Source organism: Notothenia coriiceps, unplaced genomic scaffold (assembly GCF_000735185.1).
Source record: "Notothenia coriiceps isolate Sejong01 unplaced genomic scaffold, NC01 NC01_scaffold00012411, whole genome shotgun sequence".
Classification (NCBI taxonomy): domain Eukaryota; kingdom Metazoa; phylum Chordata; class Actinopteri; order Perciformes; family Nototheniidae; genus Notothenia; species Notothenia coriiceps.
Window position 1 is genome coordinate 150,854 of NW_011345112.1, and position 21,951 is coordinate 172,804.

At 39.1% G+C, this 21,951-nt stretch overlaps 3 protein-coding genes across 6 annotated transcripts; all 3 read right to left on the reverse strand.

Annotated features, from left to right (window-relative positions):
• Positions 1 to 903: 903 nt before the first annotated feature.
• On the reverse strand, positions 904 to 6,837 carry LOC104947340 (abhydrolase domain-containing protein 3-like). 3 transcript variants are annotated; one of them, XM_010773329.1, is made up of 9 exons: positions 6,617 to 6,837; positions 4,979 to 5,139; positions 4,657 to 4,839; positions 4,517 to 4,562; positions 3,799 to 3,911; positions 3,514 to 3,687; positions 3,381 to 3,429; positions 3,117 to 3,282; positions 904 to 2,578 (listed from the first exon to the last, which is right to left on the reverse strand). In XM_010773329.1, exons 1-9 carry the CDS (start codon positions 6,617 to 6,619, stop codon positions 2,373 to 2,375), a joined length of 1,101 nt encoding a protein of 366 aa, XP_010771631.1. In that variant the 5' UTR covers positions 6,620 to 6,837; the 3' UTR covers positions 904 to 2,372. The 3 variants fall into 3 exon arrangements, with proteins under 3 accessions (XP_010771631.1, XP_010771630.1, XP_010771629.1); XM_010773328.1 differs by having other exon boundaries at positions 6,608 to 6,837; XM_010773327.1 differs by having other exon boundaries at positions 6,347 to 6,837.
• Positions 6,838 to 7,746: 909 nt separating this feature from the next.
• Positions 7,747 to 10,551, reverse strand: LOC104947341 (cathepsin B-like). Its single transcript, XM_010773330.1, has 9 exons — positions 10,407 to 10,551; positions 10,204 to 10,289; positions 9,963 to 10,077; positions 9,697 to 9,812; positions 9,515 to 9,600; positions 8,959 to 9,102; positions 8,758 to 8,874; positions 8,017 to 8,145; positions 7,747 to 7,893 (listed from the first exon to the last, which is right to left on the reverse strand). Exons 1-9 carry the CDS (start codon positions 10,527 to 10,529, stop codon positions 7,817 to 7,819), a joined length of 993 nt encoding a protein of 330 aa, XP_010771632.1. The 5' UTR covers positions 10,530 to 10,551; the 3' UTR covers positions 7,747 to 7,816.
• A 900-nt stretch (positions 10,552 to 11,451) lies between these two features.
• Positions 11,452 to 19,137, reverse strand: fdft1 (farnesyl-diphosphate farnesyltransferase 1). 2 transcript variants are annotated; one of them, XM_010773332.1, is made up of 8 exons: positions 18,944 to 19,137; positions 16,836 to 16,933; positions 15,395 to 15,578; positions 15,102 to 15,230; positions 14,437 to 14,628; positions 13,974 to 14,150; positions 13,363 to 13,515; positions 11,452 to 12,656 (listed from the first exon to the last, which is right to left on the reverse strand). In XM_010773332.1, exons 1-8 carry the CDS (start codon positions 19,040 to 19,042, stop codon positions 12,429 to 12,431), a joined length of 1,260 nt encoding a protein of 419 aa, XP_010771634.1. In that variant the 5' UTR covers positions 19,043 to 19,137; the 3' UTR covers positions 11,452 to 12,428. The 2 variants fall into 2 exon arrangements, with proteins under 2 accessions (XP_010771634.1, XP_010771633.1); XM_010773331.1 differs by lacking the exon at positions 18,944 to 19,137 and having other exon boundaries at positions 16,836 to 17,680.
• Between the last annotated feature and the right edge of the window lie 2,814 nt (positions 19,138 to 21,951).

Here is a 21,951-nt window from a genome sequence, read left to right on the forward strand (position 1 = left end):
TACAGGCAGGAGGAGGAGGAGGATGGACTGGAAATATAAAGCAATAATGGGGTTGGAAAAATCACAGTCAGCTGCTAGAATCACATTTAAACCAGATTCTATTACATGACTTTATTGTTAATTGATCTGCAGTCTTGTTTCTTCTTACTTTTACAACATAAATGCAAACCCATTTGTGTGACATTGAGAAGTGATATATTATTTTCTTCTGACGTAGAATACAACTACCTGCATGGAGGCACACAAATAAAAAATGTCAAAGCAATTGGAAAATATGACGTGAAAGGGGAAGTCAAATGAAAAACTTAGGTTAACCTTCTTGATACTTTTGCAAATCGATAAAAATGTCCACAAAAGCCACATTTTTTACAATATGAGCCGTTTCCTTTGAGAGTCACATTCCTATAGCTTGATTTGAGGGAAACGATGAAAGCGGAGTGCAACCAGGACAACGCTGATTACATCTGCCCGAGTAAGAAGTGTGAACTCCATCAGGCTCCTTATTTTCCACAGGGGGAATGACGCTGGATGTTTTCCAGGCTGCAGCGTCATTAAATGAATCTAAATGAGGCTGAAGGGTTAGCATTGTGACAGAGGGCGTGGGCCTTTATTGTTCCGAGTTAATTATTGATACTCTGTCTGGTTAATCAACAACATTAACGACCCCACTGATCCCAGATAAAAGCTCCTCTGGTTTCAGCTGTGGGACCCGAGGGACCTCTGAGAGGCAGTGAGTTTGACATTTTTCCAATAGGACCAACATGGTGATTGTGTTATTTAAAACAGACCATTGTTGGGTTGTGTGTTGCTGTTGACCACAACCACTAATGAGAATAAGTTCATTTAATCTTCATCACTCCTAAAACCAAGAAGATACAACACCAAAAGAGATCAACACATGTACTATTAACATTGTTTAATTCAAATTGAATTCAATAAACACAAATGTATTGTTCATAATGCCCACAGTTCCTTCAGGAAACAATCTTTATCAATATGCAAACAAAATGCTTGTAGTTACAGCTCATAGAAAACACATTCGTCCATTAAAAATAAAATGCACAGCAATTAAAAGGCAAGTGAATGTGGAGAACATCATATTGAGCAAATAACCACAAAATAACAGCAATAGGAACAAATTCTGCTATAATCTTTAGTCACATGTTGATCTAAAGAACGGGTAAAAATAACATGAATCATAAATAAATAATACCTTAATATTGGTATTATGAAATAATGTTGGTATTACTGTACACACAGATAATAAATTAAAACCCTATACATGTTTCTACACACACGCATCATGTACAAAATATTCAAATTAGTGATTCAATTCCGAACTAATTACCTCCTGTAAGTCTAACTTCACATCAGATCGTGTGGACTCAAAGTGTCCGACATGATAAGACATTCTGTGAACTATCGCCCGAACAACAAGGTGCGTTTGTGAGAAAAAGGCAGATTACAGCACACACAACTTCAAAAGCACTCGCTAGTACATTTCTGATAACCGGTACATTTATCTCAATTACTATTTACACGGTGTCAGCTCATTCACTTCTGGTATACTGCATCATTTACATTGCAACCAAGCACACTGCAGAAGCGTACACAACACTTCTACACTTTCACATTTCGTTTTCAAATCAAAAAGTCTTTCCATCATGGCAGATGTAAACTCCTGCTGTGTTTTCAGGTTGAGACAGTTCTTAAAACTAGGATGCTAGCTGAATTAACTAGCACGTTTGTTTGTATGCACTGCAATGAAAAATGGTATGGAAAGTGTCCATGGAGGTGTGGGGTAGTAAACATTTAAAGAATGTTTCACACTTCAAAAATAACAAGTCTTGCAAAACAAAAGTAGTAATTGCAGAAAAACAACTACATAGTTTCAGATTCATTTCATTTAAATAACATCTAGTTCCTAAAATCAAAGCTTTAAATGTCTAATTGTGCGATTCGTTTTTGACACTAACTACAGTGCGCCATGTGAAGTTGGGACGGCAAACAAATGTTTTAAGAGCTTACATTCTTATATATTTTTTAACTAATATATATAGTTGTTTGGGTGTTATTATAAAAGTAGGCATTACCCAGCTCAGGACTTTTTTTACTTTCTTAGAATGCTAATTGAAAGAAAACCTGAGAGGGCGAGGAGGTAGTTGAGCATGATTGTACAATACCGTTGGTCATTTTCTGTGCAAACATGGAGGAGACGCAACATTTACGTGGTAACAGCATGCAAAGCTGAGCCATGATTTTTTTGTGAATTGCAGTTGCAGGATGTTAGTGGCTTCATATTGTGCTCAGCCAGCAGGCGTCCTGGGATTGAGTCGGGTTCAGAGCGTACAGAGAGACGGGGTGAACGTTGATCAGCTGCTCGGCTTCTCTTTGATGCCACAGGCTTTCTTAATATCTTTAGGGTGTTCAAAGGCGGCTTGGACAAACTGACCGAACAGGCGCTCCATGTAACTCTCGCCGCGGGGAAAGAAACCCTGCAGGAATGCAATGTGTCCGCCGTGGGCCGTTAGCAGCATGGCAACATTAGGCAGGCTCTGGATAGTGGTCAACGGGAAGGCTGTGTGAGCAGGAAATACAAAATTAGTGATTTTGTATTCCCTGATGATTAGTTAGCTTTTCTGAAACATTAGATGCTTGGCATTATTTGTAGCAGGAGGATTGAAAAATGAACTACGGCAGGGAAAAACTTAAAGTGCAACTCCACAACTTTTGTAGCAGGAAAAACACCCCCTTTATAAATTGAAAAATGCAACCTACACACTTTTGTAGATACTGTGTGTAATGCTTAGATATAACATCTGGTGGAATTCATAAAAACTTAAGTTACACATGTTGATGAATACATCCATAATGATGTTACACATGTAATATTTAAAACTGACTTGTTAATTAGCTACGATTTATAACACTTACTGCATGTCAATTTGTAAACATAATCTATGGACATTTTACATGTACACATATCTATACATTCTTGTATTAGTGCTTAGTATTGAAACTTGAAGAATCATACAATCTTGATTTTTAAGTATTTACGTGAAAAGTTGCATCAAAGTAAAAAACACATAGTCCCTCTTCTCCTGTTTCACACTCACCGCCTTGGGGAGAGAAGGGGTCATCGGCAGCGTTGAGACACATGATGGGTACCGCTGTATTTGGGAGTTTATGGTCTGGGCTGGCATCGTGGTAATAGTCCGTACAAGATTTATAACCAAACAGCAAAGAGGTGAAGCGTTCGTCAAACTCACGGATAGTCTGCGCCTAGAAGAGAAGGATGAACAGACATGAATATGAGGAGGAATTGCCATCACACATTAACAGCATTGAGAAACTGGCGCTGTGTTTGAAGCGGGTCTTACCTTCAACACATGGTCAATGTCCACCACTTTCTCCAGAACCTTCCTGTGCCTGTGAGAAACAGGTTTTTTTTTGTTTTAACACAGAGTTATTTAAACTACACCGAGGAATGGATGAAACTGCACCGTATCTGACCTGGTGACAGCCTGGCACAGACCGTTGGTGAGGTACTTATTGAAGAGCAGCCAGTTTAGTGGTTCCTCCATCGAGGCGGCGGACTTCAGTGCATTCCAGGGGACGGAGATGGTGAAACCCGCCACCATCCCTGACTCTGTGCGCTTTCGGGCCAGGTAGTTCAATAATAACATGCTGTACAGGGTGAGAGAAGGGAAGTATACAATTAAAGCATTTAGACAAAGAAAGGTAGGATCAATTTGACCATAACGTTTTGGACAATTATTACAGCATGCACCAACTCACCCTCCCAAAGACACACCAGCTCCAAGCACAGGGGCATGTGGGTAGAGTCCATTGACATGAAGCACCACGCGCTCAAGATCCGATGTATTGGCTGCACAGTAGGTGACAGGCGTCTGAAGAGAGCAAGAGGAGGAGGGTTACATGCTTTGTTCAAGTGCTAGATTTGAAAACAGCTGGCATTATTTTATATTTGTCTAATTGTCAACAAGAATTCTGTGAGTCGGGCCTCTCAATCATTTCCAACTTCCATGTCTTGATGGAGCATTTGGAAGTTCCACTGTGTGTGAACTGATTTAACGATATATATTTCAAATTTTAAAACTAAAATAATAAAAATGAGTTTTCCTACTTTTTTTGGGACATTGCAGATCGTACATTGTTAATGAAACAGAAGTTAATACTGCCTTTATTAGGGAGTGTTTGTACACACAATTTGTGCTTGATTGAGAATTTACAGCAGCAGGATAGCATATGTTTGACAAAAAAAATAAACATTAGTGCCCATGTTCAACAGGGTGGTTCATTGTATAGTTTAAAGACAGAAACTATTAGACAACAATGGAGGTTTATGGCATAGAAGTACTGTCAAAGCTTGTTCAGGCTTTGCTTTGGGTACACTTCAATACTTTGTTGGTTTTTCATTGGATCTGTTGATATGGGTCTTTTTTGAAATAGCAGCAGGATTAAATGAGTGTTCTTTAAGTAGTCAGGTACTTACCAACAACTCTTCCCCTCCCAGCCCTCTGTTGTTGAAGACCACAACTCTAAGAAAGAAAATGTCTTTAGGGTGTTTATATTTCACTTAGATTTTGGTTCACAGGTGTAATCAATAGGGCAGGAGACAGTAGAGGAGCTGACCTGTAGCCGCGCCGGGTGGCCTGGTTAATAGCATGGCGCACATAGGACACCTTGCTGTTTCCTGTCAGGCCCGGGAGGATCAGTACTGTGGGGCGGATGGAGGATTCTGGGTACTCCGCACTGTCCCGATTGTCCACCCAGTCCAGAGAAATCTGACCACCATCGACTGTACGGATCAGCTCACTGAGGGAGGAAGGGAGGATTACTATTTCACATAGAAACACTGTATATAGATGTGGAAGAAAGATAACCAGACGACTACGTCGATCAGGTAAAAGTAACATATTAAAAATAGGGGACCCGTGCAGGTGGTTGGTCCTACTTGCGATAGCAGACAGTTGGTTTGGACTTGAGGATGGCACAGACCAGGGTTTGAATGCGGCCCCCCCAGCACCAAGGAGTGGGGATGAAAGGCTCGGACACCACAGGACAGTGCTTGTGGAGGAAAGCACTGAAAGCCTTGCTAGACACCAAGGCAGGAGTCTGAGAGGAAAATGAGTGAAGGAGTAGAAAACAGGTGTATTTCAATTAGTACTTGTGACAAACAAGAGTGCATGCAAAACAGGGGGGGGGGGATTAGAGAAATGTGCAGCTTCAAGAAAAGTAAATATTTGGTGTTTTCCTCAATTCTGCATCATTTTAAATTAAATATATATTTGGGTTTGGGGAGTAATATTGTACCAAGGGATCACCTTGGGCTCAGAGTTTTTTCGATCATGTAAAAGTTAATTATCAGATTAATCAAAAATGTATAGAACCGGCAAAAAGATTTGTAATGATGTAGTTTTCAACTACTTACACTATTTCTTTTTTAAATCCATAACTCGCATAATTAAATTTGAACAAACATTATTAAATGGTTAATAGATATGTTGAAAGACGTGTTTTATATATGTTACTACTATGTTAAATGTTGTTTCTCAATTTCGCATTTATTACCATGTTTTTCACCAGTAATGAATGCTTCAAATGACAGTTCTATTAAATGATAACTACAATATAGAGTTCCAGATGTTGTTAAATCTCCTTACCATTAATTTAAAGTGCTTTTTATATAATATATTCATTTTTGAATATGCTAGTTATAATGCCAAATAGGTTATATTTAGTTATAATCTGGAGTGATGGTAAATAATCATTAGTTGCAGACCGAAACATAGGGCTTCATAAATTACATAACTTACATCTACATTTAAGTGCAATCAATTAAAAAAAACACAGTTAGCTAATGTACTACTGTACTATTATGTAACATTATATTCATAGGAAGTCACATTAGGATGTGGCTGGGGTCTTTAAGGTGACTTTTTGTGGAAAGTTATGTCACCTTATAGACACTCAACTGTGTATTGCCTAATCAACAAAAACGTTTAAAAGAGAAAAAACTAGATAAATAAAATAACATTAAATAAGAAAAATAAGAATATTAATAACAAAGAAAAATTAAAACAGAATAATATAATACAAACATGTAATAATTATATAAGAAACAAAATAAATAAAACAGAGTAAACTGAAAGTTAAATATAGAAAATAAAGGAATATGCAATAAACTAAAATAAAGTATAAAAAGCATTTAATAAATAAATATAAACAATATATTGAAATAGGAAAAGGGATGAGGGAAAATCCAAAAGAAAAGGTGTATTTAGTGCAGTCATAACCGCTAACCTTTACCCCAGTGACTGACCTGACACTTGCGGCCCCACAGATAGTATAGTGCGGCCGTAATGGAGCAGATGAGGACCGTGTGAGGTCTGGAAAGACAATCCCAATATGTTCTCCATAGGTCGAAATGAGATAAAAACATGGCTATTGTCTTAAGTAGTTAGCTTCAGAAGAGAGCTAACTTGCTAGCTAACGGTATGGACCGGTAAATGACTCTTAAGCCGACACAGCGGAAAGACAGAGATACGTGTAACGTTGGTTACACTAATGCCCGACAACATGCCTTCATCACCATCAGCTAACGGTATAGATGTGTTACAGCCGAGGACGTCCCATCACCTCTGACGCTAATGGGTGGGAAATAGCGGGTATCCACCTATGGTATCCACCTGCAGCCTTTTATTCAGCGGTGTTTCCTACAGCAGTTGCCGCTTCCTGGTTCTCAGACCATAACAGGAGATCGTATGTTAAGCTAAAGCGACTCCTCCAATGTCGGCGACCGCACAACGCTAAGGTCCGCCTTCACCAGACGGACCACAAACCCCACAATGCAGTTCTGCTGCCAATTCTTCTTCTTCTCTTTAGGATTTTCGGCGTCTGCTCTATGACAATTTGGTGAACTACCTGGATTGCTGGTGTTGAGCAGGAAAATAACTGGAAAAATAATAATACTACAACAGAATTATAGAAATGCAACTAAAATGTATCTCAGAAGAAGGTTAACTAAATGATAAGGTTCATTTAACACATGTGCCCTTGTTTTACTTGTTATTACTTCCTGTCTGTCTACGTCCGTAGAATGTTAAAAAGTCAAAAAACAATCCTTATCATAAAAGGTTGTGTAGCTGCTACTTTGTAGCAGTTTGACTGACAATTTCTTTTTTAAAGATAATGTTCATAGGTATCGATATGTTTGGCTATCTGACACTCAGTACGTATACAATTCTGTAGGTCAGGGGCCGTTGCTGATGAGCATTTCCCCGTTTTTCCTTTTTAATGAGGCTACTTATTGTTCTTAATCTTAAATCACCATTATCACACTGGTGGTATAAACTAAGTTAATTATTTTGTAAGTACGTAAGAGTAAGAATTATTTTCTATGCTGCAGGCCTCCGACTCTTTATACCCATGGCAGGAAAAAAATCCTTTAATCCTCTATGTTTCAGTCCACAGTGGCTATGCTGAAACAAAGGCCATAACAAATAATAACATCTCAATATGTCATGCATACTCTTAACTGCTTAATTGCTGAAAAAGTACTGTATAGTTCGTAGAGAAAAAAACTTGGAGATAATCATAATCATTTATTCATGACAATAACAAAGCAAGCACAACAGTTATTATTTATATATTTATTTTTATTTGATCACATAAATATCTAAATATTTGGCTTTAAATGCAATACACCAGTCTCTCACAAAACAAGGTCTTTATTTTAATCTTTCTTGAATGACTTAATTTGATAATTGTCTTTACAACCAGCACATAACATCTAGTTGAGTGGGATTCCTGCAACCACCTCTGACTCAATGCCACACTCATCATTTCCACGCTTGATCTTGAAGAAACCTGAAACAAGAAGACATAACAACATGTTTAACACCATTCACTCTCAACATTGCATGATTATATGACAATGAAAGACTGTGTGACCAAGAAACAAGACGTCCTTAAACCCTGGTCCTGTGGTACCTTTATCTCCCCAGTCACTGTTCCAGGAGTTTGCAGCGAGCCAATAGGGTATCCCATTCTCCTCCCCCCAGCCGAGGATCTTAATGGCATGACCGCCGAGCATCTCTCCTGTCACATGCTGGTACACACCTACAGTAGAGGAACATTCATTGCAATAACACAGCAGTTATAAGACAGTAGTGATTGTCTTTCTACTTTTTAACATATACTACAGATTTTATAGAGAATAAACTATGCTCTTAATCACGTTTATATGTTGTAGGACAGTTACATACACTAATCTGTTTTGTTTTTTTGTGAAATACTGAATATTTGTTCTCAACACATAATGTGCAAATACTTCAAATATAACAATCTGAGAAGGAAAAAACATTCTTTATTTCGATTTCTCACCACACATGTCCACATTATGGCCTTAAATGATGATGAGTGGTCACATAATGATTCGTTTTAAGGGGTCATGAGACAAAAAGGTAGGGAAATCCTATAGTATGATTATAATATGGAACTCAAAAAGCAAAAAGAGATTGCATGACAGTTATGTGTCTGACTAAATATGAAATACGCAAAATAAACCAGGTTTAAAGTTGATTTTCATTCTGAGATTTAGTCAAACTGCTTTAAATATAAATACTGAGGTTACTTGTCCTGCTTGTTTGCTGCTGTGTGTAGAGGTGAGGTTTGTGTGCATGCAGTTTGTTGTAGCTAACGTAGCGGAAAAGTCAAATCAGTCTCACTCACCAGTCTTGTACAGCAGAAAATCTGCATACACAGAGAAAGCTGCCTCCACAGGCCCGTTCTTGTACAGCTCGGTCATGATCTGCTCCTGTTTGGACGGGACGCTGTATGCGTGCTTACCTGAAGCGGGAGACACAGTTAACAAAATCATGTAGAAAGAGAAGCTACTGGGAGTGGGAAAGTTGATTGTTTGGGGGTCTGTACCAAAGTTTTTGTCCTTCTGATAGGATGGAGAGTATCCATCAGCGCACAGCTCCACACACTTGGGAGTCTCCTGTTCTCCCTGACACGGAGGACGGGTCCCGTTCACATGATGCTCACAGGCAGGGATGCTGTAGGGTCGGCAGCCTGTCAAACACACCGTCAATTTAATTATGATTTTCTTTAAACCCATTTGCAGCTGAATTTTTTTTATTTCTCATTTGTTCTCCGGGATGTAAAGTTCAAAATCCGTCAAACTGGTCTTAATTACTTAGTCAGGGCACATGAGTATATTCACCATATTTTGGGAACAATTATCCCATGGGCCCATAAATAATTGAGTATTTGATTTTTCAAATAATTTTCAAAAGATTTGTCATGAATTTGCCACAATAATCAAAGTGTGATTTGTCATGTGATCAAAACATTTCAAAGTTGTTCCATTAGATGCTTGCTAAACGTTTTTTCATAGTAGATTTCAAAACGTAAGACAAATCAGAACTAATGCTGTGGCATATTTTCTAATAATACTTAATATCCATTTCAGTTCACAGCTTACCAACGTTGGAGTTATACAGGCCTCCTGTCACAAGCCCTTTTTTCACCCAGAACATCCACGCAGCAGCTGGATAACCACCGAAACAGCTGCATCCAAAGGAGGATAAAAACTCCATGAGTGTTGTTGTTTAATATCCTCTAAAAAGACCTGGAATTAATTCGTTTTGCTACTCATATACTCACCCCATGCCACATTCATCACAGCAGGAGAGCAGATCTTCAGCGGAGATCTCCAAAGAAACCTGACCACTGCTGTGGATACACAACCTGTCGGATATCGCTTCAACTGCCCCGAAGGCCTGTGGGGAAAGAACATTTGATTACTGGTTTAAGAATATGCTAGTTGGCTCTTAAATGCACTTTAATTGTCTTTTAATTCCCTTTAACCTGCAGCATTACAGCTTGACCTGTCTAGTACACTGTTGTGTCCTTTTGTTGGCCTGTCTTACCCAGCAGGACCCGCAGGATCCCTGGTCCCTGATCTGTTTGATTGTGGGACAGTTAGGCCACTGCTGGCGCGGGTCGAAGCTGTCGGGAAGCCTTATGCCTTCAGTATTGTGAACCCTGAAGAAGAGAGGACAATCACTGATCTCTGCAGATAAGATGAACCTGCTGACTGTCACCTGTTTCAGCATGTGAGAGACTGCACGCACACATAAATCTGTGCCCTCTCACACTCATTAAACTTACACCTCTGGCAGCCTGGGTCCGTTCAGTATTGTCCCACACAGTCCCTTCACATAGCTGATGTCAATGTTGTAGAAGTTCTGCCCAGCCTGGACATAAAGAGATTAAGTTAAATGAGAGATTAAAGAAATCACAGCAATCTTGGACAGCAGGTTTTTTTGTGCTGAAAAGACAGTTATCAGAAAAAATAACCCGAATTGACTTACTGTCCAGGTGGTGTTGGCTTTGTTAATAAGGTCCACCATCTCTGAGGAGGCATGAGGGCGTTGAGGTCGTGCCAAGGTGACAGAGACCGTCACAACGACACAAAGGAGAGCAAGAGGATGCATCCTTCAAACCAGATGACAGTCTGAAAAATCTCCTAGAAGGAAAAATGTTGTATTGTACTTGAACATGAACATCACAAGGAAAGACAGTTTCACTTAGATCAGGATTTTCCTGTAATACCCCTGGAACCTCATGTTGTTTCTTCTCAAAATATGAATTCAACAACTCAACAAATATTGAGTAGAAGAATTTGAAGATGACGAAGCGGTACCTGTACAAGTCCAGCGCAACTACAGAATGCAAGATAGTTGCACATAATGTTTTTATATTATTATTATTAGCATCTATCTCTGTTCTTTTCAGAAGCATTAATGAATTGCCACATATTGCAGTGCTGACATTTGAAACCAAATTGTTGTTTTTGATCAATTAAAAAAGAAATTACAAGGATGGAAATGGAGTCACAGAAGCAAGTGAATCTACATACCAATATCAGAGAAAAAATATAAGCTACATATAATATAAGCTGATTCAACATTCACTCAAAAGTGAAGATGGTATGAAAGTCTAGCAGCTTTAAAGAGAACAATTTAACACAATATAACACAAGAAAGACGATCTCTCAAATATACTGTAGGTCTTGAACATTTACCTGCAGTTGTTTTTGATCATCAACGTCCTCCTGCAAATCCCTTCTGAAACTGAACTGAAGTACTTTCACTTTTTACCAGCAGTAAGTCATTCAATCACATGTCTCTGTGATAAATGCATTGTCAGTAAACATGTGACTGAAATAAAAGTCTTTCCAAAGCTTGACAGGTGATCTTAAAATGATGACCTGGCAACAATACAGAGAACATTTATGACTTAACATTATTGTTGACTCATATTTACCTTTGAACAATTCTGTACAATTGTAGAGTCTAGGCTCTATTAAAATATTCACCCACTTCGTGTTGTTTGCACAATAACAATTCAGGCTGATTAGATTATTTAACTTCTTTATTTGTCTCATATATGTACAAATCAAAATGTCACATTACATAGAAATGTTTGTAGCTCTCCTTTGGTTCTGTACAAGGTAGCTCTGTGCAAGCCTTTCTACTCACCAAAGCTGCGTTAAGGACACTTTAGCTAGCAGTCACGATATGGTTTTTTTTCAGATATGAAATGTATCAGAAATTACATTTGTTCTTCCTCATTCATTTAAAAAGTTCATGTCAAAACTACATAGGAATAGCTTCTTTTTCCTCCTATTTCTAAAGCCATAGAAATGTAACACAAAGACGTATAAGTGGTGAAATAAAGTTATAGTGTTGGAGGATGCAGATGCAACAGATTAACTGTAAAGTGCATGATTGTAACTTATATTTACTTTGAGTGTTTCTCCTGAAGAAACATAGTGAGATGGATATTAAACTTGCTTTAAATTTGACCTGAAAAATATAAGAGTTGACACAGAATCAAACAAAAACCTAATGGAATTAGTGACTGCCTTCTCTTAGATCCTTGAAAAAAGCAGTGTCATGTCATTTGCATTTACCAATTAATGGGAAAAATTACTACCTTCTGTCTTTAAATGTTAAATATGCTGAATAACTTTATTCCAGGGGTCAAAATGTTACAAATGAAACAAAAAAAGAACAGAATCAACATAAACAAACAAGAAAACACCCTGAATTGTTTTAATGTGTGATTTATGCTGGTGAATATGACCACACAACATGTTGTGTAATTAATGTATCCAGATGCAGGATGGACCACTATAAATCACTGTCAAACAACCTAAAGAGACCGGCCTGCTACCAGAAACCCTCCATAGTTTAAATATGTCCATGTTCCTCTGAAGGCTGTAGGAGGGCAGTGTTTCAGATTCCAGATAGAAAGGAACTGGACATCCAGAGTGGGCAAAAAGGGGCTTTCTGAGTCTGTGGGCCCCGGTGAGGTTAGGATCAATGGGTTCACTGTCCCTTCATGTCCCCGGTGCCCTGTGCCTGTGCTGCGGTGGTGCTGAGGTACTGCCAGCTGAGAGCGGCCAGCAGCATGGCAGCAGACAAGTACATGGGCGACAGGTGGGCGGTCCTGGAGGGCAGGTTGCTCTGTGACACGGCCGACTTCTCCCGTATTAGAGCCAGGATGCGCAGGGTCTTGTCCCGGGTCGGGTCCGTGTGGGAGACCTTCTGTAGAATCTGCAGAGAGGGAGAATGGGATGTTAAGTGTCACTCAGTACAATCATGTGAAATACTTTAGATGGGAAGTTGGATTAAGAAAAACATACACTAGAGTAGAAAGACATACAAAATAAAACAATACATATTACTTACAAAACATAAGAAGAAATAATAAAATAATATCCATACAAAATTGCACTCAGTGTGGGTACGTTATGTCTGTGTGAGAAAACACTTTTAAACTTTTACCACAGGGTGTCACCAAAGCACAGTTTGCATTAAAACTGAGAAGTTTTATTATTGCAGCAAGACTTGTTTTGCAGAACACCAGAACTAACTGACTGGGTTTAACGTTTGACTGAAACTGTGTTTCCTGTAAAAACGAAAGAAGTAGAAAGAACAGAACGAAATGGAAATTTAAGCGGGGTAAACATTTTTTTACTTAATTAAAATCTTGGGAGAAAAGCAGAAGCTAAATATTATCATGGCTGGAGCTGTATGATGTATGAAAGTGCATTCGTAAAATATTTGTGTTTAGTCTTTTTGGGGTTATTTGTGTTGTTTGGTTTTGTTTTCCCTCTCTTTTCTGGTTGAGTAATATGTATCGACATTTATGAGTCATGTGGTTGTTAAATTGCTGCTTGAAAAGATAACAAATAAAGACTTAAATGATTTTTTTAAAAGGGCACCAATATGGTGAAAGCCAACACGACGACACACCCACCTCCTGGTTGTACTGGGCCATGATGGTCTGCACGGCTCTCATGTTGGTGGCCTCCATCATGAGCGTGACCGCCTGCCCCTTCCTGATCTTCACCACTCCCTTGAACAACATGGGGTTGTTGTAGCAAGTCGACAGAGTAGCTATTGCCATCACCTGATCAGGAGAGAATAAACATGTAGTTGAAGGAAAGGACTTAAAGAAATAATGACATTTATACAATATTGTTGCCTCCTTTTTTCTCATCAACAATATTGCATGTTGGTCAAGTAGCAGTTAGCATTTAATGATGCGATGCTGTTTTATCTCGTCTTAGTCATGGAAAAGGAAGTACACTGAAAGGTAGTAAATGTAAAATGGACAGTATTTATATAGCATTTTCATAAGCATTTAACCATTCTTTGCGACTTCTCAAAGTCACTATTCACGAATCCAAACTTTGACATGCTAAGTGCAATCACCTCAGGCAAGCTAACATTCAACCACTTCTATAGGAAACAACTTTGGGTTAAGTATCTTGCCCAAGGATTCATCGAAATGTTGTTTGCAGGAGCAGGGATCGAACCCATAACCTACCTCACAGCCACAGTAATAAGACATAAGTCAGTGTGTACCTGTGGAATGGCGCAGAAGTTGAAGACGCTCTGGTTTTGCAGGCGGGACAGGTAGGCGATAACATCGGGGACGTGTCGCAGAGCGTCAGTGACCAGAAAGTTGAGACAGGAGAGAGCCGAGTCCAGCTTCTCAGGCTGAGCAAAGTCCTCCAGACGACCTGCAAACTGACTCCAAGCCTGCACGGGGACACGAGATATTAACACATCACATATGGTACTGTTTTTTTTTTTTTAAATCAATATTCAGTAAACCTCATCAAGCAGTCAAAAGGAATCATGTCAGTTTTTATATTTAGTAAGAGACACAATATACATAAAACGTGTTTGAGACACTAGCTGACTTAAAAATGTTGGTTTTTGTTTTTAAAATCTGTATATTCTGCATTTCTGTTACTATCGAATTGCAAAAATGTGGTGATCAGGCAAACAAACACTCAAACCAGGACAGAGGACAGGTTCTTACCTCTTGAGGCCAGAAGGCACGTCCCACCTGAATGTCCTCTAGATAATCTCGGATGATGTTCGTCTTCTGGAGAAACAGGCCCATGGAGTTAGCCATCTCGGTGTCACGCCCCACCTCGGGGTCCTCCAGCTGGGACGCAGAGAACAGCTGAGACAGGCCAATACCAACCAGCCCCGCCACGTAATGGCAATACTGAGGATAACAGAAGACCACATGGGATCAGATTTCATTGTCCAAGCATGATATGTATTCTGGTTTATGATTAAGCAAACACAGTTATTCTAACATCCAAAGATTTTAAAACATTTATTCAATATTGTCAAAGTCATAGACAAATAGTTGGTTTTATAGAAGGTTTTACGTGGTGTATTGTAAGACTGCATCAAAATCAAGTTACCATAATGACTAACATATTTTTAACATAACACATCGGTAAGACAGAATGAAGCTGCAGAGCTACAAGTCAATATTTCATATAGAAAAATAAAATAGCATATATCTTTTCATATCTTATGTTACGGAAAGTGCAGGGTATTATAAACTGTGTTAGATATCTGTTTGTGTTGTAAGGATATGCACTTTTGCCATTTAGTACAAGTCATTGTTCTACTCCTGTCATTTATCTAACATTTTTGCTGTTATTTTAAGATAAGGTTGATATTTACCAGGTCCCACTCCTTCATGGATCCCACTTTCTTATCCAGGAACTCAGCCATTCCTACTCCCATACGGTGGCAGATATCTGAGATGACGTCTCGGTATTCCTTAGCGAGGTTTCTGAACTCCACTGATATCTGGAATGCAAGTATATATAAAGATTGTAGTAACAGATACAAGTGACAAAGATTTCATTTCAGATTTTTCTATCGAATACCAGCCTAGACATTTATAAAAGGAACTACATCAGTAAATGACACTCTTGAGGCCGTTCCAAGTAAAACCATGCCGAGCTACTGACCGTGGGGAAATCTGCCAGAACCTGTCGGTCTTTCTCCTGGCTCTCGGTGAAGCGCCACTCATCCTGGTACAGGAAGGTGTGGAAATCATTCAGCATGGGGACCTTCTTGTCCATAGGAATCGTCATGTCGTCCTCCACCGTGTCCAGCGCTCGCAGCACCAGGTAGAAAATACAAACTGCATGCCTGGATCAGAAAGATAGGAGAAGGCTTTTAGTGTCTTTTCACATGCTGACTGAAAAGATGCATATCCTTGAATCAAAAGACAAAAATAGCAGGCGTGTCAAAGAGGTCGTCACAGGTCAGGGTAGTCTACATGTAGAGGATTCTTTCCGACCGAGGATATATAAAGTGGACAACCACACACTTAGGATGTGTATTTTATGTTTAATAACTTACTCATTAAATGTCCATCTGTGTTTGTTTGATTAAGTGTGACATTGAGACATGAGCAGATAAGCTGATCAATCATTCTGTTGATCTGTTGAGGTAGATCAACAGAAAAAATGAATGTACTGTATAAAGTGCTTTGTCATACTGAATCTAAATACATCCTTACAGATATGTAGCCTTATTTCCTTGGTAAATTACAGCAAACTATTGCCAACTGTGCGTTTGTATTGGTACAAGAAATTACTTAAATCATTAAGTCCTGCAGTGGACTTTGGTTTGTTGAGGCTGATACCTGTTGAATTGATAAGCTATCATGTGCAAAATGTCTTCAAAAATAATGACTTATACATTCTGAGTGCCTGACACAAACACAGTCTGCATGGAGCTGTGTCTTGTGTCAAACACGGTTGCAACCCCACAGGTGATACCGTCATTTGTGGGTACTTTTGGTAGAATATCAAAGACGCGCCACATAACATAATGGATGCAATCCGAGTATTATGTTTAAACTGCTGATAGTGGTGTTGACGATGTTAATCACTTTAATGTGTCTTTTGCACATTATGCACATGTGTTACTCAGAGAACTAGTGCAGAAAATAGAAGTACCCCAGCCAACGCCCATTAGCCCTTCACGAAGAAAACATGCCCGCGGACACACCCCTCCACCTGGAGCCAAGGCTGCAGTGGAATAGTCCAAAAGCCAGCTATATCGTCTATTCCTATCGTCTATTGCTTAACCTCTGTGTGAAAGGTCACGGGTTTAAGGAATAGTGGATAGGAGAATTCAAAAGGATTTAGGAGAAGAGACTGCGGTGCCTTGAGAATCGACTGCAATTTCACTATCCGACGTATTTATGATGCGCCAGCGGACGTCATGAATACGCGTCTGCTGTGGGGAAACTACAGTTTTCTATACAGCAGACTACATGGATGTTTCATAAGAACGGATGACTGTAAACTCATCTAGAGACTCTGCACCGTGCTCTGATGGTGTTGTTTTATGCTTTATGAACGTAGACAACAGAGAAACATATTATGCATGACTCACCTCAACTCCCCGTCCAGCGCTTGAATGACAGCTGCAAAACTGCGACTGGTTTGGTTCAGATACAGATAGCAGGTCCGCAGACTCTCACTCATGGATTCCTGGCAAGAGAGACAGGAGAAGGTCGAGTGTCGGTAAAAACATGCGGGTCTGAGGGCGCTGGAGGGTCGGGCGGCCTCCTGCAGGGCCCGCTCCCCCAGTCTCCAGCACGAGAGGAGGGACCGAGGAGCGGACCCGCAGCCACGCGGCGCCACCGACAGAGAGCGCTTGAACACGGACAGAGAGAAGGTACACTTGCAGCAAGCTCCGGCCATACGGACAGCCTGCGCGACCGACCCTGCAACTATGAAACGACTCTGTGCATGTCGACGCTACGGCTGGTGGGGAAGCTTGAAACATGTATCCTAGAGGACAAGTGAGCGGAGGGTCGGGTGAGGCGAGGAACGCCACTGACTTCCAAGCAGTTTTCCCCACTGCGTAGCATGCTGCGTAGAGGAGCGGATCTGCGCAGAGCGTTTGTAGATCTGCTGTTATGATTTTACTGCTCCTCCCACCTTTACCCAACAACAACACCAGTTGCGTGTTTCACAACTTGCTGCAGTTTACAGCTAGGAAATAAGGCTAACACTCAACATGCACTTCTGTTTTAAGCCCTTCTGAATCACAGCAGACGGTTACATTAAAGCATAGAGGGTTTTGTGAGTGGAAAACGCATAATATTAAAAATAGCACTCGACTGCAGTTGCTTCTGCGTATGTTGACAATTTTTTTCTCAACTTTATTTATAAGAGGTACGCTGACAAACTATGCTCTACAAGTAAAGTAACGACTCGTGTATCATGTTTCACATTGAAATACATTATAAATCAATTACCTATTACCTTACGTAATATTAATAATCAAACACATTTATTTTTGCAATATTGAAAAAAATATTAAAGATATAAGTGTTAATCCTACTGGGGCAAATTTGCTTGGTGAGAATAAACTGTTTTATTTGTGTCTGATAACGACAAGTTTGCTGCGAAAAATACATGGATAGCAGTGTATGGTGTGGACACCTGGTGGCAGACAGTGGGAAGTACAGTAGGATGTATGAGTGGAGTCAGGTGTTGAAGTCAAATCTGTGACCTGTCAGATTCTGTGAAGCTGGAGGGTTAACTTAACAGTGGTTAAGAAATATAAACAGCTGAAATGACTGACTATTACTATAACTAAAATGAATGATAATCTAAATGTTATAGGGTCACAACTTTTGCAACAGCCTCATTGACCCAAAATGAATTGCTGGTGGTCAGAGGTTAGTAAACCTTTGCATGCAAATGTTAGCATATTACAAGTCATAAATCTGGCAGATCACAGAAAACTGGACAAACAGCTGGTACTAATACATCTGGCTGATGGAAACTAAATGCACATCTAGATGTCTGGGTTGGATTTGGCACTGTAGTAGCATCTATAATAAGTATTACTTACTGAACAAAGACACAATTTGTACTACAGGAAAGTGAGGGCTTGTGTTGCTACTGTCAACGCGCTTGTTTCCAGCACTATCTTTGTATTCCTATTATTAGGTTAACTTCACTTTGCAGGGATATGCTTTTGTTAACCTTTTGTCTGGGTCATTTAATAATACGCCCAACCAGGATAAACTAACTGTTAACTTAAAACCATGGTACAGTATTTGCAGACTCTCTCTCTCTCTCTCTGGGTCACATTCGTGTTAAAACATTGGGATTAGCCGGTAAACATGCGCACATCATCTCTCCCTGCTGTTGAACCCTCCAAGCTCCTTATGTAACGTAAATCCCAAATCAATGGTCATATCAACCTGTGCACACCTGAGCCAACAAAGAGTGAGAGATCTCATTAGTGCATCTAGCAGAGTCTAACCGAGCATGCCTCTGTGGGTTTCTGTTTCACTACCTACAACCTGTTTTTGGTGATGCTGTTAAATGAGGAACATCATGTGCTATAGGCTATGATCCGAAAGGCACGTTTGAAAATGAAATCCTGTAGGCAATACAACCTGCACACTGTCTTCATATGACTGTAGTATTATGTAGATATTAAAGTTATTCTCAGTATGTTCAATAAGAGGGTTTACTCACATAATCCAACTTTCGCATCACAGTACTGCATCCCCCCATTTTAAATTTGAATAGGTTGAATATCTCTTCCGGGTGCCCCAGTGACTTCAGGATGTCCATGTTGCTTCAGGTTTTCTGCTGTTACTCTAACAAACTGATGTGTAAGTCTGCAGAGATGTTCACCCATCAAAGCGAAGCGTCCCGAGATGCAGTTGCACCAAGGAAAAAATGCGGCTCTCAGTACCAAACGTCGTCTGATCGACCGACGCCTCTGATTGGCTGGCGAGTCATGGGCATAGCGGCCAGTGCCCAATGAGCGAGCAGAGTGGCTGGTGTGATGCCCCGCCTCAGCGGAGTGACAGTGGAGCACGGCTTCTGATTGGTCCGTATTCTTCCGAATGGGAAACCATACCTGCTCATTTAAATGATGTAATACTAGACTATAACACCCCTTGCTGCTAAATACAAACCAACTTTGTGCAATATGTGCTATATGTGCAATATATATATGCCATTAATAACTGTGTAATTTATACCTGGCCGCAAAATCAATATATATATATATATAGCCTATATATGCCATTAATAACTGTAATTTATACCTGGCCGCAAAATCAATATATATATATGCCATTAATAACTGTGTAATTTATACCTGGCCGCTAAATCCTAAGAACTGCTACAGGATTTAATTTGTAGATTTGATTTGTTTTTGATCGGTATTTTTGAAAATTATGTAACTTTTTTAGTTTTTATATATTTTTTTAGCATATTGTTTATTGTTTATTATATTATAACTTAGTACTTTTTTTAACGCATTTAAGATATGCAACACTAAGCTGTTTTCTGTTTTCCTGCTGTAATGCTGCAAATTTCCCCTCTGGGACTAATAGAGGTATTCTGATTCTGATACCTGTTGGTTGTGATCTAACTCTTTGACACAGCGTGTTAGCCATCATCTAATATATAACTCTAAGCTTTGTCTATTTGAAAACGTTTGTTCTATTGATTCGAATAGAAAACCTTTTATTTGTATGTTTTGTCTGGTAGGCTTTTATGCCTTTTGGTCTGACTGTGATGCGATGTTTTTTTTGTTTTTTTTTACAGATATAATAATAATAATAATAATAATAATAATAAAGCTTTATTTATAACACATGCAGCTCAAAGTGTTTTACAAAATGACACATCACAAGTTAAAAACAAACAACAAGAAATTCCCCTCAGATTATTTATTAAGAACTTTAAAAGGTATACATGCAGCAAATATATACCATTGTATCAGGTTTATCGACACAAGGAGGTAAAATCTATGATAATATAAATATAAAGTTTATTATTTTTTTAGTCAGGTAATAAAAGGAGCTGAGGATTGTTCTAAGGGAGCTGAGGAGGAATATTAAGGAGGCTCAAGGCTCCTCAAATCTGTGTGGGATTGTAAAGTTCCTCTTTAACCTGAGCCTGAAGCAAGGAAGGGTACCACTGCTGTGGAAAACATCTGTATGGTACCAGTGCCTACAGTTTGTCTATCAATCTGGCATAGTTGTGGATGACACTGTCCTCTACACAGAGATTCCTTTCCCACCTGGAAAAAACAGGAATAACTATAAGAATCTTGTTTTTTTTTGTATTTCTCCAGTGCCTTTAATTCATGCTTCTGGGGGACAAGCTGGAGCACTGGGGGGAAATCACCACTGCACCTACTTTATTCATTTATCTTTCAATGCTTCATGATTACCATTGTCCCTTTTTAAGATATTCAACTGTTTTGATCACACAAGAAATGTAAGTTCCACAGCAGCAGAAAACTACAAGAACCTAGCAACATATAAATAAGCAACTCAATCAAACTTGATTATTATTATTATGTATTATGACCCTCTTAATAAAACAAAAAGTTAAAGATGAATATACATCAGTGAAGAGACGAGGAAATTGTGATTTAAAAACATCTATGCATGAATTTGCCTGCTGAGTTATAGTTAAGCTGAGCTGCTTCATTACAATGCTGCTTCATCATTGATTGACCAGAGGACATTTAGGTTTATCCAACGTGGAACACATACCATAACCTGACAGCTTACTAGCAATTTCACATTATATGCAGAAAAAACAAAGAAGGAGGAAGAGAGAGACAACTGCCAAAATAGGTTGAACGTACGAGGTCAGCTTAAAATAATTAAATGGGACTCAGTGCTTTTCTAGGTAACAAAGATTCTTTCATAAATAAATAAAATCCCATGGGGTAAATACTAGGCTACTAATACAGCTTGTTAGAGATGTTTGTATAGTAGCTTATAGTAAAAACAAAGGTGCAACTAATTACACTGGTTCTGTATTTATTTTTATTTTATAACATTGATGTGGGAAAAGAAAAAAGCAATTTGTCCACAAAAATCGAAAGAGGGCATAATCAGTGCAATTCATTTACATGGGACACAACTGCGTTATATTTTATACGCTTATGAAAATAATGTTGAGTAACAAATATGATATAATTTGTATTTAAAGCACCCTTCATTTGCAACATTGTAACGGAGGGGATCTAGGTGTTATGTTTGTGTAGAGTTTCATTAGGCTAAAGGCGAAGCATTGTTTGCACCATTAGGTTGTGTGTTGCCTACAGTTATAATAGCATTTTTAGCACAAACACATATTGGAACACAAACAGACAAGCAAGTGTGGCGTTTAAAAACTTTTATTTGATGGCTTTATAATATCAGCAAGCAAGCAAACGTAACTCATGTTAATTTCTTATAGCCCAACCTATAATAAATAATAAATATGATATATAAAGGATTATGTTGTAGAACGTTTTCGGTGGCTTAATCAAAGTATTCATGAATAACAACGTAAGGGTCTTAAATTAAGTGATATACAGCGTAAGCCATAAGGTAGCCTACATCTTACCTGAGCGCTCTAACACTAATTGTCCGCGGTTAAAACGGTCCCAGTGGAAAGAAGACCTTTTTGCAAAGTAAAAACAGTTTCACAGAGTAAGCTACAGTAGGGGGTGATATAGTTGTTGG

Excerpts from the sequence above, each read along its gene's own strand:
- LOC104947341 (XM_010773330.1), bottom strand. The coding sequence starts at position 10,529 with ATGCATCCTCTTGCTCTCCTTTGTGTCGTTGTGACGGTCTCTGTCACC. Across the intron at positions 8,146-8,757 it reads TTTTCTGCTGTACAAGACTG|GTGTGTACCAGCATGTGACA; the intron begins GTGAGTGAGACT and ends CCTCTACTGTAG. Across the intron at positions 7,894-8,016 it reads CAGTGACTGGGGAGATAAAG|GTTTCTTCAAGATCAAGCGT; the intron begins GTACCACAGGAC and ends TTCTTGTTTCAG.
- fdft1 (XM_010773331.1), bottom strand. The coding sequence starts at position 17,146 with ATGGCCGGAGCTTGCTGCAAGTGTACCTTCTCTCTGTCCGTGTTCAAG. Across the intron at positions 15,231-15,394 it reads TTCTGGCAGATTTCCCCACG|ATATCAGTGGAGTTCAGAAA; the intron begins GTCAGTAGCTCG and ends CTTGCATTCCAG. Across the intron at positions 14,629-15,101 it reads CCATGAAGGAGTGGGACCTG|TATTGCCATTACGTGGCGGG; the intron begins GTAAATATCAAC and ends TGTTATCCTCAG.
- LOC104947340 (XM_010773327.1), bottom strand. The coding sequence starts at position 6,466 with ATGTTTTTATCTCATTTCGACCTATGGAGAACATATTGGGATTGTCTT. Across the intron at positions 4,563-4,656 it reads GCCACCCGGCGCGGCTACAG|AGTTGTGGTCTTCAACAACA; the intron begins GTCAGCTCCTCT and ends TTTCTTTCTTAG. Across the intron at positions 3,688-3,798 it reads GCTGGTGTGTCTTTGGGAGG|CATGTTATTATTGAACTACC; the intron begins GTGAGTTGGTGC and ends CACCCTGTACAG.